This window comes from Indicator indicator, chromosome 1 (genome assembly GCF_027791375.1).
Source record: "Indicator indicator isolate 239-I01 chromosome 1, UM_Iind_1.1, whole genome shotgun sequence".
NCBI lineage: Eukaryota > Metazoa > Chordata > Aves > Piciformes > Indicatoridae > Indicator > Indicator indicator.
Genome location: NC_072010.1, coordinates 17,474,298 through 17,493,159, shown reverse-complemented (window position 1 = coordinate 17,493,159; position 18,862 = coordinate 17,474,298). Strand labels below are relative to the sequence as shown.

Here is an 18,862-nt window from a genome sequence, read left to right as displayed (position 1 = left end):
TCTAGGTGCTCTGGCAGGGGGCTTGGACTGGATGATCTTTCAAGGTCCTTTCCAATCACTAATATTCTGTGATTCTGTGAATGTTATTAAGAATACATTTTTTTAAAAAAGCATCTTGTGTGCTTTTCTTGGGTCTTAGGCTGTATGTGGAGAGATGTAAACCAGAAGGTAATCTGTAGTGAAACACATTCACAACAATTACTTTTTAATGAAACAATTCTGATTATGAAGCATTTTATCTGTGTGCTTTAAATTAGAGGAATTACAGTAATTAATCTGTCTCTTTCTTTTGATACTTCACAGATTAAGTAAAACAAAATTCTGCAATCTATGGCACTGTTCTTGTTCTCTCTTATTTCTGTTGTAAAACCTGAAAGACACAGAGCCAGCTTGCAAGACACAGTCAACACCAGGATCCCTAGTAGGTGTGCTGTCAGATGGCCAGAGTTCTTGCCTCATCTTTGCTCTTCCCAAATAATCCTCTCAAATGAATCAATTCACTCAGGCAGGCCAACATGCCAGATAGTTGCCCGGGGGGAATAGGAAGGAGTAAATACAGGGGCAGAAACCACTTCTCATCCACCTATCCTGTCTAATATGTACTTAATTTTATAAGGCATAAAGGCCTTATTATAAGGCATCATTCCTGTGTAACCAATCCCTTTCTGGATCCACCCATCTGGGCAGGATATCCTGCAGGGTTGTATGTATCGGTGCCTGTGTCAGCAGCATCCTAGGATGCTTCTGACAGGCAGAGTGAGAGCTTGAAACTACATTGTGGAGAAATACTGAGTGGACTCCTAGGACAGTAGAGGCCAAAGAATGCACTTAAAAAAAACATAAATCCAAGCTCCTCTGACTGTATGGTCTCTTTTCTGACTTGGTGCTATCCAACACCATGCCGTATGCTTGAAGTTATCTGTGCTTGAATCTGCCTCTGTATTTGCAGTAATAGCAGCCTGGAGGGCTGTTTGTGCTTGAAAACGAGGTGAGCAGTGAGACAAACTGATGGTGTTACACTCCTCAGAGGATTTGCTGTCAAGAATAGTGAGAATATGGTGGCTTGGGATATCAGGCACATTACTCAGTATTTGCACTATTTCTGGGTCAAGAGCTGAGACAAGAATTGGATGCGAAATTACACTTTCCTCTTTACACGGAGCTATCAAATAAAGAAAAATGAAAAACAATTCCAGAAATTGTGGGGCAAAAATTGGAGAGAAGTAAATTGTTCAAGTTACTGCCAAAAGAGACAATTATGGACACTCTCTGTGGCAGTTAGATTCTCCTTAGAATTATCATTACAGTGCTGTAGTGCCTTGGAGTCCTTTCCATGGAGCAAGACCTCGTGCTCTCAATGATTCTTTTCTGTGAGCACTCCTCCTTTCATTAGAGAAAGACATGCTCTCATCCCTGTGTGGTTTTTGGTTTTCTATTGTGATTCACGTGGAAGAGACTGCTTGGATACTCCCTATCAGGAGTCCAGCTACAAGTGTTGAAGCAGCTTCCTATAGTTTGCTGGGTACTGCCATGCTGCATTGATCTGAGAAACAGCACTGCAGGACGAAAGGGCAAAAAGAGCCCCAGGGCCTCTGGAGCAGCCAAAGCTGGTGATTTCCGTGCACAGAGGGTCTGCAGTATCATCTACAGTATCAGTTTTTTGGTATTGCTGCTCTTGTAACTAATGGACTGATACAACTGTCTGTGGGTCTAGGCTACAAATGGGCTTCTATAATGACTTACTTTTAAAACAGAAAAATATGCCTTAATCTCACTTTAAAACCAAAACCAACCCATTGCACTGCATTGAAGCTCTGTTTGAGTTTTTATTGCATTGGTCTGATGCAAAAGGACTGATAAACTAAAGGCCCAGAATTTCACTTCCTGCCCCAGCCAAGTAATCTGAGTCAGTAATTATGTCTCATTTTGAAAGTAACTGATTTGAAGCTCCATGATGTGTGCACTTCTGGACCTTTCCAAGTTGAGCAGGCACCAGAAAATACTTTCTCTCAAAGAAATGATTTCTGAAAAGGTGGGTTTCCAGACTCAGTAAATCAAGGACAAGGTGATATCACTGATGAGAGCTTCCTGCCTGTTTTCAGCTTCTGAAAGGGGGGAAAGAAAAGGCATGTAGAATTCCCACAAGAAATTAAGTGAACGAGTTATCATTTCACATATGTAACAGATTCTTCACAAAACTTGTAGCAGCAGTAATTGCCTGGAGAATTTCTGAGATGAATGATTCTCTTGATTGCTGTCATGAAGCTGGGCTTTCTAAACGCCATCTTCCTGGTCTAGTCAGCTATAGCTGAAGCGATCACTTGTTTTCAAAGTGGCTGAGCAAATTAAGAAAATAACCATGGCTCAGGGGCAACCAACACACAATTTGCTATTGATTACGGAACAATGGATGAATCATTCTTCTATCTGCCACAGCGTCCTTGTTTGTTTTCATTGCACTTTGAGCTCTCCTTTCCAAGGTGGGCTGTCAGCATTCTCAATGTCACAGGGGCTCTTTTGTTGCTGCCAGGAGCACTCTTTTTGATGGACAGCAGAAAGTTGTCTGTTTTTTCAATTCAGGTGCTCACTGCACAATTCAGGCATGAGCAACTAATAACCCAGGCATTGCTATTGCATTGATTTTTGGGCAACGTGTTCTGTCATTATACGGCACTGAGTTTAGACACAGTTGCTTTAATTTTCTCCTGAGGAAACATAATTAAATTTCTCTGAAGGAAATAAGCTTCCCCTGGAACTGCGTCATTGGTGTGGGAGTTGGGGGGTTTTGTTTGTTTGTTTGTTTTTGGTTCCTTTTTTTCTCTCTGCAATTTCTCCAAGGACTGACATTTTATTTCTGAGACAAGTCATCTCAGTCTAAGTAAGCTCTTGGAGTTGAATGTAAATGATTATTCAGCAGAAACAATGGCAACTGAAAAACAGGTGGTTTAAAAAATGAACAGAATGAGAATTAACTGAAACTAAGTACGTTTTTACTTGAGTGTACCCCCTCTCTGTCCTCTTCTCAGAAATATTGTGCTTCTTTAATACAAAGACTTCAAAACGTGTTATTAGAATTGAAGTAAGAAATTCTCCAGTGGCACTGTGGAAAAAACATTTAATATTCTCAAAGTAAAGAACCTCTTTTCCCTAGTGAAACATTGCCTTTCATGTAAAGAGAACTGCACAGGATCACATTGAGTGGCTAAACTTTCATTTTTGTCTGCTTCCTCTGAGAAAATCCTTTTCTTGGATGAGGAGAGGAAATAAAATTAAATTATGTCACCCTTCCCCTAACTGCTGACTTCAAAATTAAACTCAACTCTCAAAACTCCAATAGCAGAATGATCATATTTATAAAATAGCCTTCCAGTTGTTATTGTTCTTCAGATTTTGAGATTCTAGAGTATATTATATCATGGCTTCTCTCCTAAAAACAGGGGTACTGGAAATGTGGTTTTAAATGAAAATGTAAAGTACCACCTTATTAGTGATGTAGAGAGTTACAGATACCAAGAAGAACATCAAATGCTGCAAAAGCTCATATCCTGCTTTGGGTTCTCTTCTCTGTCTGTAACTTCCTGCTGCAGAAAACACATTCCCTGTTCTCATTCTGGTACTGGCGGAAGAAATTTTCCACCGCTGTTGCTATCCACGCTCTACCACTGTTGCCAGGCTTTCTGCTCTCTCTCTTCCAAATACTTCCTAAAGTGACTTATTCAGAACTAGTAAGTCAGCTCAAAGAATCACAGAATCACAGAATAGTAGGGGTTGGAAGGGACTTCTGGAGACCATCTAGTCCAAGCCCCCAGCTAAAGCAGGTTCTTCTAGATCAGGAATGTGTCCAGGGGGGTTTCAAAATTCTCCAGAGAAGACGACTCCACAGCTTCTCTGAAAAGCCTGCTCCAGTGTTCTGTCACCCTCAAAGTAAAGAAGTTTTCACTTACGTTTAAATGAAACCTCCTGTATTCTAGTTTGTGCCCATTGCCCCTTGTCCTATCACTGGGTGCCACTGAAAAGAGTCCTGCCCCATCCTCATGCTACCCGCACTTTAGGTGTTTACAAATATTGAAAAGACCCTTCTCAGTCTTCTGTTCTCTGGGCTAAGGAGCCCCAGGTCTTTCAGCTTCTTCTCCTAAGACAGATGCACATGGACTATCAATTTGCTGTTTAATAGATTTAATATAAATCTATTAGGCCAATATGCCTGGTTGTGTGCTGAGTGAATTAGGAAGCACAACCTGAGACGTTCTGGCTGCCTGGAGCAAGTGACAACACTGAGTCTAAGAAGCAAGTTTGCTGCTGAGAAGAGCACATCACAATCAGAAAAGAGGCTTTCTTTACTTGGTCAAACACCCTCTTTTCTTGCTTCTATCTCAACCAGTGTACTTTGCTGCAAATAGCTGAGGACTGAGGCAGTCCTGCTGGAAAATCTTTTAGATCCATCTGTTTGCTTTCTAAATGGCTCCCTGAAGGAGGTTCACATGCTGCTTTTGTAAACAGTGCCTAAGAAGCTAGTGGCTATCTACAACAGGTTCGTCTTCATATCTTAAGGGTCATAGCATAAATTGAACAAAAATGCAAATATGATTTATATATTTAATACCACCATGGAGAGGGTGATTAAATTACCATTATCACTTTGAAAACATACTGTCCCATGCAAATAGCTAACAAACTACCCAACCACTTTGCTCAGACCTTTACTTAAGTTGTGTTATTATGTAGCAACTGCGAATGGTTAGCATCAGACACACAAGTAATGCTCTGATCTCATCTCAAAGAAATTGAGACAAAAGTCTGTCTCAAATCTGATTTGAGATAGCCAGCATGGCTTTACTAAAAGTGAGTCCTGTGTGACCAATCTAGTGGCCTTCTACAATTGAGTGACTGCATCAGTGAACAAGGGAAGGGAAGCAACAGATGTCATCTGTCTGGACTTGTGAAAGGCATTTGACACAGTTCCCCACAATATCTTTCTCTTTGGGTTGGAGAGAGAGGGATTCAATAGGTGGACTGTTCAGTGGATAAGGAATTAGACAGATGCTTGCATCCAGAGGGTAGTGGTCAATGGCTCGATGTCCAGATGGAGATAGGTGACAAGTGGTGCCCCTCAGGGGTCTATACTGTAACCAGTGTTATTTAATATCTTCATTGATGATATAGACAGTGAGATCAAATGCACCCTCAGTGAGTTTGCAGATGACACCAAGCTGAGTGGTGCGGTTGATATGCCAGAGACACAGGATGTGACCTAGAGTGACCTGCACAAGTTGGAGAGGTGTACCCAGGTGAACTTCATGAGGTTTAGCAAGGCCAAGTGCAACGTCCTCCACCTGGATCAGAACAATCTGCATTATCAACACAGGATAGGGGATGACGTGATAGAGAGCCATCCTATGGAAAGGGACTTGGAGATGCCAATGGAAAAAAAGCTGGTCATGAGCCAGTGATGTGCACTTGCAGCCCAGGCTGATCACATCCTAGGCTGCATCAAAAGAAGCATGGCCAGCCGATCAAGAGAGGTGATTCTGCCACTCTGCTCTGGAGTATTGTGTCTAGCTCTGGGGCCCTCAGCATGAGAAAGAAATAGACCTGATGGAGTGGGTCTAGAGGAGGGCCACGAAAGTGGTCAGAGGAGTGGACCACCTCTCCTACAAGCACAGGCTGAGAGAGTTGGATCTGTTCAGCCTGGAGAAGTCTCTGGGGAAGCCTTATAATAGCCTTCAAATACCTGAAGGAGACCTATAGAAAAGCTGGGGAAGAACTGTTTACAAGGAGGACATGTAGCGCTAAGACAAGAAGCAACGGTTTTAAACTAGAGAAGAGTAGCTTTAGGGTGGACACGAGGAAGTTCTTTGCTATGAGGGTGGTGGAACACTGGAACACCAGTTGCCCAGGGATGTGGTTGAGGCCCCATCTCTGGAGACATTAAAAATCAGGCTTGATGGGGGCTCTGAGCAACCTGATCGAGTTGGGAATGTCCCTGCTCACTGCGGAGAGCTTCGACTACATGACCTCTAGAGGTCCGTTCCAATAAGTGCATTTTACAAAGCAGTGTCGGAGGCGCCCGCCCCGGCCCCGGCCCCGGCCCCGCCCGTTGTTGCCAGGGACGCCGTTTACGACAGTGCCCCTTCCTCGCCGTACGGCAGAGCTGCTGCGCGCTGTCTGCGCAGTTTTGGTTTCCGGGTGAAAGCGGCGATGGCGTCCGGGTTTGAGAGCGAGCGGAGCTTGGCGGCGCGCAAGGAGCAGCGGCAGCGGGAGCGGGAGGCGCTGCTGGCGCAGGTGGGGCTCGGCTCGGCTCGGCTCGGCCCAGTCCAGTCCAGCCTTTCTCTGGGGACCATTTAGCCCCTTCTCGGCTGGAGGCCAGGTGCCGGAGCAGTCTTGTCTTTGGCAGGATCTGTGCTCTTCTGAGGGCAGCCCTAGCCGCGGCCTCCTGCTCACAGGCCCGACAAGCGGCAGTTAGAGGAGGGGTCGCCTTGGGGAGAGCCCCGAGGGAAGTCGAGCTGCCGTACCAGCAGTGTCAGAAAGCAACCGGGAACTTAGATTTGAGTGACAGCCACCTGAGCTCGTGCGTTTTGCCACTTGTAGCGGTATTGATTCGTTTGATATTTCACTTACTGTGTGTTTCTGTGCTTACACCTTTGGAAAGAGCTAGTCTTCGTTATGCTTCCTCTTCAGATATTTGTGTACATTGATAAGACGACACTACCTTCACTTCCTGGCCTTCTTTAGGCTAAACAGTCCCAGCACTCAGCCTTTTTTAAACGACACATAAAAGGCAACTCCTCTTCCTTGTCACTGGCATCCCCAACACAAGAAGGATGGGGAACTATTGGAGCAGGTCCTGAGGGGAGCTGCAAAGATGATCAGAAGTCTGGAGCATCTCTCGCATGAGGACAGGGTGGGAGGATTGGGGTTGTTCAGACTGGTGAAGTGAAGGATCTGGGTAGACTTTACTGGAGCCTTTCAGTATTTGAAGGGGGCCTGCAAGAAAGCTGGAGAAGGACTTTGTTAAAAACATGTAGTAGTAGGACAATGAGTAATGGCTTCAAACTGGAAGAAGCTAGATTTAGATTGGACATTAGGAAGAAATTTTTCCCCATATGTGTTGTGAGACACTGGAGTGAGTTGCCCAGAGAAGCTGTGGAGGGTCTAACCCTGGAAGTATTCAAAGCCCGATTGGATGGGGCCTTGAGCAATAGCAGAGGGGTTAGAAGTAGATAGTCTTTAAGGTCCCTTCCAACCCAAACCATTCTGTGGTTCTGTGTTTCTATGATCATGCAGGAAGGCAATTCTGATTTTCTGTGTATAACAGTTGGCTCAGAGTTGACTTTTTACCATGCAAGACTAACAGCTGGGGAGTAAATAGCTCTAGAAAGATGCTGCATTATTGCTCAGACAACAACTAATCAAGTGTTTGAAGTTACTGAGAAAGGATCAAAGAACAAATAAGTGGTTACATAGGCATCTTACTGATTTCTGTATAATATCAAATAGGGTGTCCAATCCGGGTCCCTGCATCACAAGGAGAACTGAATAGTCTTGAAGAAAGGTGTTGGAGATGATCTTGGTACCATCTGTCCAAGGGTTTGACATGCAAAAAATGTAGGCTGAAAAAAGTTATTATGAGAGAGATCTATAAAATCATAAGTGATACAGAGCAGGGAATAGAGAATTTCTATCTACTGTTTATTTCGATGCAACAACTAGATCCTATTAAGTGATTTGCAGGTAGCCAGCTTGGAGCAGACAAAAGAAATGAACTCTCAGGAGATGCACAGAGAACTTGTAGGGCCTTTAGTATAGCACGTTGCAAATACTGACACTTCCAGACAAGGATACCCTAAAGGTAAAAATTTACTTTGAAAGTTATTGACTGAAAAACTGCTGAACCTCAAATTGCTGGAGGATACAAGTCTATTTTGAAGATGTCTCACTTTGGGCTTAACCCTATATCTACTTTTGTCAGATTCCCTGGTCTTTATTGTACATTTTTCAGTTGGGATTCTAGATTAGAGTCTTGATTTTGAGACTTACAGGGTGCTGAGAAATTTGATACAGGGAAGCAAGAATGAGTATAATTGGTGAAATACTAGGCACTGTTTTTTACAAGTCTGCTTTTTTGTGGAGTGTAGGAAGAGGTCTTGAGACAATGACATTGTTTTCTAACATATTTAATCATTAGAGGTGCTTGGTCTCTGTGTGGCCATTGAGAAACTTTTGCAGTATGACTGTTGTGTGAAGTGGGGCGTAAATTTAGTAAGAGATTAATCCCTTTGCCTTCTAGCCAAGTCCTCAGAGACCAGAGGGGCTAGGTGTGCTTGGACTTACCTCTTCATAGGGGTGATTGTAATAGGTCTGACACCAGACACACTAACAGTCCAGTTTTGCTGTAGGTTTGGTTCCCTTCACAGGGAGAGGTTGGGTGCACAAATAACCATCACAATTTCCCATGATTATAGGTCCCACACTAGGTGTACAAACAGCCCTGTTTGATGTAGGTCCAGCTGCATTTCAGCAGTCAGATGCACAAATAACATGGTTTATTTACATGTGCAATACAGATTCTTTACAATTGCTGGTGATAGGAACTTAACTGCAGAAATCACTGTACAGCTTTAAGAAAATACATGCAGTAGCACAGAGGTTGCAGCTTACCAAAAGAGAAACCCATCTGGGCAGGACAAGGATAAAGCCTGTCGATGTGTCTCTAGGGCTTTGTTGTTGAATTTTTTCCACATGTTGGGTTCCAAGAAGGGCTATTATTTATACCTGGTTTTCTGCTGTGTAAAGTGTGGGGGTGGGACTGTAGCCATATCACCAAGTGGGCTTTTTGTTGCACAAACGTTTCTTGATGGGCTTTTCAGACTTGATGTCTTCTGCTGGGAAAAATCAACTTTGGAAGGTGGGGGTTGAGGGGGTGGGGGATGGTGGGGGGGTGGTGGTGAGGGGAGAAGTTGTGTCCTGGAATAGGTAACTGCTGTGATGCACAAGACAAAAGGAATGCCAGGGCCACACCTGGCCCCAACCACCATTTCTTTTTTTTGATCCTGTCACAAACGTGGACAGCTGGACCTCCACTACGTTGCAATGTATGTTTTAGACATGGATGCTAATCAGCAGTTATGCTTTCCTATTTCATGGAATCATAAAGGTTGGAAAAAACCTTTGAGTCCAACCGTAACTGAACTGTCATGACCACTAAACCATATCCTGAAGCACAACATCTACACGTTTCTTGAACACCTCCAGGGATGGTGACTCCACTGCCTCTCTGGGCAGCCTCACCACTCTTTCAGTCAAGAAATTTTTCCTAATATCCAATCTAAACCTTCCCTGGCACATCTTAAACCCATTTCCTCTTGTCCTGTTGTTAATTACTTGGGAAAAGTGACCAACACTGGCCTTACTACAGCCTTTGAGGTAGTTGTAGGGAGCAGTAAGATCTCCCCTTAGCCTTCTCTTTCTTCAGACTAAAGAACCCCAGTTCCCTCATTGGCTCCTTATATAACATGCCCTCCAATCCCCTCTCCAGCCTTGCTGTTCTCTGGACATGCTGCAAGACCTCAATATCTTTCTTGTACTGTGGCATGCAGAACTGAATGCAGTGCTCAAGCTGTGGCTTCACCAGGGCCAAGTACAGTGGCATGATCACTTCCCTACTCCTGCTGGAATTTCCAATATTTGTACTTCCAACCATGACTTTTCATCTCCTTACTGAAAGGGCAAAGGGCACATTCTAAAGTCTGTTATTTTTCCAAGGTGTAATCTTTTGACTTCTGAGCAGCCTAAAGCTAAGTCAGACTCATAACTTTCAGGGATTCTCTTGAGTGGATAGGGTAGCACTGAAATGTACAGTAATGATCAGATATTTATCATTGCTGTTGCTTGTGGAATTACTGTCTTCATCATCATGTGTATGTCCTTGGACTATTTGTTTTCCTTGCAGTAAGATCTAAAAGGAGTAGACGTGTTGAAGGTTAGTAGTTCCCCTGCTACCTTTTCTGTACCACAATTTTAGACTATGCTAGCAAAAGAGTATAATAAGCATTTTATCCTAGTTAAGTTGATGTGGGTCAAGGGTAAAGGGAGTTCTTAAGCTCTGATTCTTGATAGTTAGGACAGTGTGAAGAGTCAAGAGAATTTTCTCTATCTCCTTGGAAGTAATCCTCCCCAAATCACTCTTGCAGATTCCATATCCATAATCATCAGGAGATTAAATATATAGTACATTTTGGAACAGTTATAGAAATAGATTTCCTTAGTGCCTTTTAAAGCAAGCAGCAGAATTGCTTCTAGTTGATTTTTGGTAACATTACTTTATTGTTTCCTTTTTGGTGGTTATGAACTTCCACTTCTTTTGAAGAAATATCACCCCACTAGTTGAGATTTCTTTTAAATTTTGGAAATGTATGCTTTTATTTGTGTAGTCTGTTTTCCCAGCTGCATTGGTAAAACCTAGCAGCTGGTAATGTTTATGATAATGCTTGGTAATCAAATAATTAAGTGTTGACAAGCAAATTGATATTATACTCCAGAAATAGCATGGTGTTTTGATAAGTGAGACAGTTCATGACGCTACTGTTTTAGTTCGCAAGTTTAGAAAGAGAAAATAATCTGACAGATGTTTTGTAAGTGCAGGGATGTGTACTTTTTCCAGACATGAGCACATTTTTTTTGTTTGTTAAAAACTAGCAATAATTCAATTTTGAATTATTCTTGTATCCTGTGCTATGACACAATATTTCTGTACTTCATGGTTGCTCTTCTGTTAACTTGGTTGTTTTTTTTCTGTATGTGAAATTGGAGTCTTTCATTCTTTGGTCTCTGAGGGTGATGTGATTTGACCATTCCTTGTGCAGAAAATCGAGTCATTTAATTCTTATGGATTACTGAGAGATGACAAGTTTCTCTTGATTATTATTTTTTAACGTTTTTTATAAGACGAGAGTAGGTAAATAAGACTTCACTCAGACAAACATGCTATATATACAAACAATGTAAATAAAATTGCACCTTTAAATGAGTTCATTGCACAAACAAGAAATTATGTGTTTAGTTTTACTTATTTAGGTTTCTGAAAAAAAATTGAGATGTGCAAGTCGTTATCTTTAGAAACATTGTTTGATGCTTTTGACTTAGACTCTAGCTTTATTTTTGTTTTGGATTTTTTAGATCTAAAATCTAAAAAAAAACCACTATGCAACAGTATAGCTGAAGTCATTCTATCTGAGGTCTAAACAAGCTGGGAAATCAGCAGGTTTTCCTGGTGAAGTTCAATCAGGTATTTCCTCATAAAAGTCTAACCATTAGGTTCTTGCAGTGATTAGTATTTGCCAAGGTCATGAACTGCTTTGACAGTATTTTGCACTTCATTTTTCAGTGGAAAATTACAGAAATTTCTCCTTAGAAATTAATAGCAAAACATTTCCCTTTTGGGGCTATAGAGCTGTTAGTTGTTGGAAGTTGCTTCTGTGCTGTAATACTAAGTATCTTCTTTTTGTTCTTTTCTTTTTAAATCCTTTATGAAGTGTTACATCCCAGACTCTGTGGAAGGAAATAAGCTTGTCAGTAGCTTTTCACAACAGAATTTCAGTCTTTTAACAGAGAGTGACTCTGTTTTTTGTATGTGATGCGTAGAGAGCAGTCCTGATGTGAAGGACTTAGGGGTTCTGGTTGATGAGAACCTCAACATGAGCCAGCAGGTCAAGAGACATGATTCTTCCCCTACACAATAAGGACAAGAAACTGTAGAGCAGGTCCAGAGAAGGGCTACAAAGATGATCAGAGGGCTGGAGCACCTCTCCCAGGAAGACAAGCTGGAAAGGTTGGGGTTGTTCAGACCGATGAAAAGAAGGATCTTATGAGGTCTTATAGCAGCCTTCCAGTATTTGAAGGAGGCCTACAGAATGGCTGGAGAAGGACTTTTTACTAAGACATATAGGATGAGGGGTAGTGGTTTCAAACTGGAAGTAACTAGATTTAGATTAGACATTAGGAAGAAATTCTTCCCCCTAATTGTGCTGAAGCACTGGAAAAGGTTGCCCAGAGAAGTTGTGGAGGATCCAACCCTGGAAGCGTTCAAAGCCAGGTTGGATGGTGCCTTGTGCAGCCTGGTCTAGTAGATGTGCCTACCCATGGCATGGAGGTTGGTATTAGATTATCTTTTAGGTCCTTTCCAACCCAAATCGTTTTATGTTTCTATGATAACACATTTTTGCAAGCAATATATTTGATTTAACAGACAGGTCACTTTAGGAGTGGAGTGATGAAGACAGGTATCTTCTTTGTTCTATTCTGTATGTTATTCCTCTAGATCTTGCTCTCTCACAGGAGTAGAGATGTGCTAACATGAAGTATCTGCCTACAAGCTTCCTAGCAGTAGTAGCTAGCAGCTGTTTATCTGTTGTGTCTGCAGCTGTACCAGCAGAAATAGTTACTGCCTCCCAGATGTTTCTGACGGAAGATTGGCATTTCCTGCAGTCTGCTCTTTAAGTTGTGTGTGTGGCTGTTCCATAATGAGTTTTGAACATAAGAAGCTTAAATGGTGGTCATTTCAGTGACATGTCTTCTATGCATTTTGGCAGGTGAAAATAATGGCATTGACATTTCCAGCTGGCATGGCACTATCTGGAGGAGGTGGAGGTATTCTGACTCTGTTGTGATTTGGCAAGTTGCAGTGGAAGCTTGTGTTTCCACTGCTGTTCTTCTTGGGAAGGCTTTGTGGATGTAACAATAATCATAATGTTGAGGGCAGAAAAGTAGTTTAAGCATTTGCAAAAGTGTGTTATTCAGATAGAGAATTGGGATAAAAGGATCAGGAGAAATGTACAGAGGAGAGGTATGGTGGGAATGTAGTCCTGCCTTTCAGTGGCGGGTAGCCATTGGAGTAGCTTAGTTCTCTGTGCTGGGTAATTTTTCATGCAGTATTGATCTGGTCGTGTGCTGTAGAGTTTCTTCTGATTGCTTGTTGGAGATAAAGGGATTTTTTTCTTCTTTTCGATGGAGAAGTTGACTACTGAGTGGTGGTGATTATCATTTGAAGAGCTAGAGGTTGACCAGAGTTAAAAATGGGAAATTGCATGGCCTCTGTAGTGGTATGCACAGTTGTGGGGTTTTTTTTGTTTTATTTTGTTTTTCTCTTCTTCTGGCCTTGGAATGGAAAATAGAGTTGGCCTCAGGAAAGTGTTAGTCACGGTTTTTGTGAGCTAGGGAGTAAATGTTTTAGGCTGTCTCCCTAGATGACATCCCTCCATCCTTCTGGACATATTTGAGAAACTGTCATCTAATGACCTCCATTTGTTGTGTGACCTAGACCTTGGCCATTGGCAGTTTCTTTGACCTTTTCTGCTTCTTTCCGGGGTGGCATGGTACAGATTTTACAGCTTTTGGTGTTTGTGTCTGCAGTCTTATTACAGGCTGTTTGGAGCAAATTTTAATCCTCATTTAGCTGATGCTGTTGACAGCAACCACACAGGCTGGCCTTAATGACCTGTCTAATGAAAACTAGAAGGCACTTTCTCTGAACTTGATTTCTTTCCTCATTCAGATGGGGCTGTGAAATGCAAAACCCGTTATCCTGCTTGTGCTGAAGAATACAAAGTTTGGCTCTCTTCACCTTAGCAAACATTGCTAACATAGTGCTGGGGAGTAGTTATTGTTTTTTATAGCACCTTACCACCAGGACTTTCAGGGTGCTTTTTCAGCATTATACTTCACCTTGTGCTTGTTGCAAAGGAGACTATGAGCAACTTCACTTAGGGTTTTGCCAACGTATGTAATGTAGCATTAATGCTTGCCCTTCCTGGCAGGTTGTGCTTGCAGTGATCCTCTGTGTTCACGTGTAGTGTGCACAGTCATTTGTATAATTGATGCATTACTTTGAAATTGCTGTTTGAGAAATGTAGCATTCTGTATTTATGAAGAAAAATTTATTTCTTTGGTGGCCTAAAATGTACCTAATGGTAAGTATTTGTAAAGGGGAAGGGATAAATTGTTGGATACTTTTTGTGGTATCATGAAATATTAGTGAATCTTAATGTGAATGAAATGCTTGAACTCCTCTGGGTTGAGATGTGAAACTATTACAGTTGGCCTTCATAGCATTGAACGATAAGTCTGACAGGGGATTTAACTGGTTTTTCTTTCTTTTCTATATTTTATAAGGTAGTAGTAAGTCTTGCATCATTATAAGTAGAAAGGTAATGTTTGAAGCTAATACAGTAGACAGATTTTCTTTTCTCCTTCAACTTATGTATGTGTGCTTCTCTGGAGACTTTCAAAACCAACCTGGATGCGTTCCTGTGTGGACTGCCCTATGTGATCCTGCTCTAGCAGGGGGGTTGGACCTGATGATCTCTTGAGGTCCCTTTCAATCTCTGATATACTGTGATACCTTTCACTAAGACTAAAAATTAATATTGTAATTTGATGGTAGAAGGAGCTAGATAGTTTTTAGGGTTAGAACAGATCTGGGGATAATGCTGCTATAGTCTTAAGTTAAAATGATCATTTAGGAGAAAATACAACTTCTTTCATGTTTTAAATCTCTAGGCAGCTTTCTCTTTATTTTACATACAGATATTGTTAAGAATCTTCTATATTTTATATCTTTGTCTAAGAAGAAACAAACTTCCACCTGATGCTTTTGTGTCTGTCTCTCTCTTTTTAACAGTCTGGTGGTATTGCCACTACAGATTGATCTTGCTCAGTCTTGTTTCATTTAGTATTCAGGAGACAATAGTCTGCAGTTCAGTGATGATTTCCAGTCATTCTGTGTTCTGAATATGTATTTGTATATTTCAGCCAAAATGATGACCACCTCTTTTGTTCAAAACATGTATCTCAATTACCTAAATACTTGCCTGTGTTTTTTATGTTTATTCTTAGATCTAGTAAAAAGTATAAAGGCTAATTTTGCACTCTGCATGAAATGAAATTAACACTATAAATAATGCACATTTGTAATGTTAGTAATGTGAAGAAAATAGTAATTTTATTAAATGCACTGGTTACTATAGAGAAGTGTAAGAGACTAAATCTTTGTAGATAGGCAAAGAGCATATTAAATGAAGATATGTTGACAAACTGATCTTGATTTGCCTTTATTTCAGTTGTTTATAGATTTATATTCCCAAGAACTGCGGAAGGGGTGGGAGGTATTTCTCAACCGAAAGTGAAATGGAGTATGCAGAAAGCCTGTCGTTTTCCTAGTCTAAATATTGGCAACAAGTTTTTTGTTTACTTGTTGAGCAAATAAATTTGGAGTATGTTTTTTATTGTGTTTTTCCCATCTAGGACTCTATTCGAGCTCCCTTTTTCTCCAGTGTTTCATCTGTGTCCAGTTATGAACTTCACTTTTGTGAAAGTGTGGCTTCTAAACAGTTTTGGAATTGTGTAGCTGAGGTTATTACCCTTCACTTGTCCATGAAAGTGGAATACTTAATTACCTTATTTTAGTCAGATTATTTTAATTCTAAGACAGAAGGGCCATCATCATCTATGTGGATCTAAAAATACAATTAGTGATTTTTACATGAACTTTTCAAGGGTGTTGTTCCAGATCGCTAGATGTCTTAGGCTGGCCAGGGTTAGCCAGGGAGCTGTCTGGATCATAGAGAGGTAGCAGGAAACACATCTGCATTTTTTGGAGCCCTGGGTAGTAATTCAAAAGTATTTTTATTGTATTTGTATTGCAGACCTGAAAAAGGATAGGTTCGTAACTGCAGTTCTCAACACTGTGTTTGGTTGTGTCAGTGTGGCTTACAAAGACCTGTCTGTCACTAAATGATACTGAACTCCACCTGGTTATTTTTCTTCTCTGTTCATCTTAGGCCAAAATTAGTTATGAAAAAGAGCAGAAGCACAAGCTGTTGAAGCATCTTCGGGGTGAAGATACATGGATGCTTGCTGACGTGAACGAACGTGTGGAACAACTGGAAAAGGTGACAAAAGTGTAAATTACAGAACTGTGTTATTAGCTTTACAGCGTGTTCATCTGAACAGAAGGGTTTGAGGGCTTTAAGATGATCTTTAAAATCCTCTTGATTTCTGAATTCTTTATGCTTTGGTACTAGCTTTTTAAAAGTGGAAATAATCTTTTACTCACAAGAAGGAAAATTTCTATCATTCAGTTGTAGCTTTACTTTCTGCCAAATGCTGAAGAGGAAATGCTGCCAGAGGAGAGTAGTGCCGTGGGAAGAAATCTGCATAGATACTTCATCAAAGCACAAATGTGTATTGATGCAGTGATTCCCAAGGAAGATTTCACTGAAATAAATGCAGTGTAGAAGATGTTCTATGTATAGCTGTGCCTTCATTCTGGTGAAAAAGATTGAGAGGAGGAGGAAAAGTCAATTATGGATGTGAGGCATGCCCTCCCCATTCCAACCCCAGTAGAATGGTAGAAGTAAAACATAGCTATGTCCAGCTATGTATGTTTTACCTTTTTCATTATGGTTTGGTAACTAGGTTGTGATTGCTTTTCTTGTATGTGGGTGATTTGGTTTATTCATTTAGAAACATTTACTTACAGGAACATTCTGTGCAGAAAAAAAAGAAAAAGGATAAGCATTCAAAAAAAGCTAAGAAAGAAAAGAAGAAGAGTAAGAAACAAAAACCTGAAAAGAGGGATGACTTACTTGATAGTTCTTCAGTAAGTAAGAAACTGTCTTTGGTTACACATCATTAGCAAAATCAAGACTTGTTCTTAACATTTTCTGTTGGGGAAAACTACGACAGTTTGTTTTTTTAATATACCAAGTATTTAATCAATTGAAAAGATGCTGTTATGTGAATGCTTTTGAATTGAATTCACTTATTAGAATCTAAGGCATTTATAGTTTGTTAGTCAGGAAATACAGAGGACAACCAGGAGATCGGGGTCAGTCAGCAAGGGTTGGTGAAGGGCACGTCCTGCCTGACCAACCTGATGTCCTTCTATGACAGGATGACCCAACTATTGGATGAGGGAAAAGCTGTCTACCTAGGGATATTGTCTACCTAGACTTTCAAAAAGCCTTTTACACCATTTCCTACAGAATTCTTGTGGACAAACTGACTGCTTGTGGCTAGGAGGTGCACACACTCTGCTGGATAAAGCACTGGCTGGGCAAGCGGGCCCAGAGAGTGGTGATCAATGGAGTTAAATCCAACTGGGGACCAGTCACAACTGGTGTTCCTCAGGGCTCAGTGTTGGGACCACTTCTGTTTAACATCTCTGTTGAGGACCTTGAAGAAGACATAGAGTGTGTCATCAGTAAGTTTGCAGATGACACCAAGTCAGGTGGGAGTGTTGATCTGCACGAGGAGAGGGAGGCTCTGTAGAGGGACTTGGATAGATTGGATTGATGGGCCAATGTTAATGGGATGAGCTTCAACAAGGCCAAATGCCAGGTCCTGCACTTGGATCACAACAACCCCAAGCAACGCTGCAGGCTTGGGGAAGTGTGGCTGGAAAGTTGTCTTGCAGAAAGGGACCTGGGGGTTCTAATCGACAAGAAACTGAAGACGAGCAAGCAGTGTGCCCAGGTGGTCAAGAAAGCCAATGGCATCCTGGCTTGTATTAGAAATGCTGTTTCCAGCAGGAGTAGGGAGATGATTGTACACTTGTACTCAGCTCTGGTGAAGCCACACCTTGAGTATTGTGTTCAGTTTTGGGACCTCAATACAAGAGAGATACTGAGGTGCTGGAGCCAGTAGAGAGGAGGGCAACAAAGCTGATGAAGGGCCTGGAGAATGAAGAGTGACTGAAGGAGCTGGGGCTGTTTAGTTTGGAAAAGAGGAGGCTGAGGGGAGACCTCATTGCTCTCTACAACGACCTTTCAGGCTGGCGCTGGTCTCTTCTCCCAGGTAATTAGTGATAGGACAAGATCAAATGACCTCAAGCTCCGACTGGATAGGTTGACACTGGACATTAGGAAATTTTTTTCACAGGAAGAGTGGTCAGGCATTGGAATGAACTGCCCGGGAAGGTGGTTGAGTCGCCAGTCATGGAGGTGTTTAAGGGTTGTTTGGATGTGTTGCTTGTGGATATGGTTTAGGGGTAAACCCTGTAGAGTAGGGTTATCAGTTGGCATTGGTGATCCTGAGGGTCTTTTCCAACCTGAATGTTTCTGTGATTTCTGTGGAAAAAAAAAAACAAACCACACCCTTATTCTAGGATTGAATGGAAACATTCCTAGGTTTCCTGTAGTTAGTATATGGTAGAATGATGTGTCTAAAAGTGCAAATACTTGGCTTTCATTTTGAACAGGAGTTACTGCTGCCATTTTCCAGGGATGTTCAATCATGGAAACTCTCAACAACATGAGAGGTGTCTGTGGGTCTGAAGGAAGGCTCAAATCTCTCCATTTGAATCTATAAATGGATGCCTTCACATTGAGGGGCGCTCTGGCAAAACAGTACAGAGACAGAATTAGAAATCTGACTGCTGCTTTCTGGCTGCATTCTGTAGAACATCCTCCCAGCAAGTCAGGTAGATTTTTTTTTTTTTTTTCTCTTCAGCGAGTTTCTTTTATTGAATGAAGGAACCTCACACTGTGAGCGTGGTGACATTTATTTTCCAGGAGCTGGTATCAGAGGTGAACTATGTGAGAAGTAATGTAAGGCACACATCCCACATTTCCCATGAGAGTCATCAAATCACATCCATGAGTCCTAGGATACAGTCCTGGCTGATACTTTTTTACACCTTTGCAAAATAAACCTGACAGATTCATCTAAATACCAAAGAAACTGTTCAATGGAGTCCTATTTGCGTCAAGTGCAAAATCTCAGTACACTGTTTACAAGTGCAAATGTGGCAACATGGGTAACAGGAGGAGAGAGCATGTACAGTGCTTGATACTGTACTGTGGTATTG

At 41.5% G+C, this 18,862-nt stretch overlaps 1 protein-coding gene across 1 annotated transcript in view; it reads left to right on the top strand.

Moving 5' to 3' along the window:
- Positions 1–6,198: 6,198 nt before the first annotated feature.
- CWF19L2 (CWF19 like cell cycle control factor 2) overlaps positions 6,199–18,862 on the top strand; it is a 77,412-nt gene continuing 64,748 nt past the window's right edge. The window contains exons 1-3 of the mRNA XM_054384371.1: positions 6,199–6,282; positions 15,834–15,944; positions 16,535–16,654. Coding sequence (XP_054240346.1) covers positions 6,199–6,282; positions 15,834–15,944; positions 16,535–16,654 — 315 coding nt within the window. The remainder of the gene's footprint in view (positions 6,283–15,833; positions 15,945–16,534; positions 16,655–18,862) is intronic.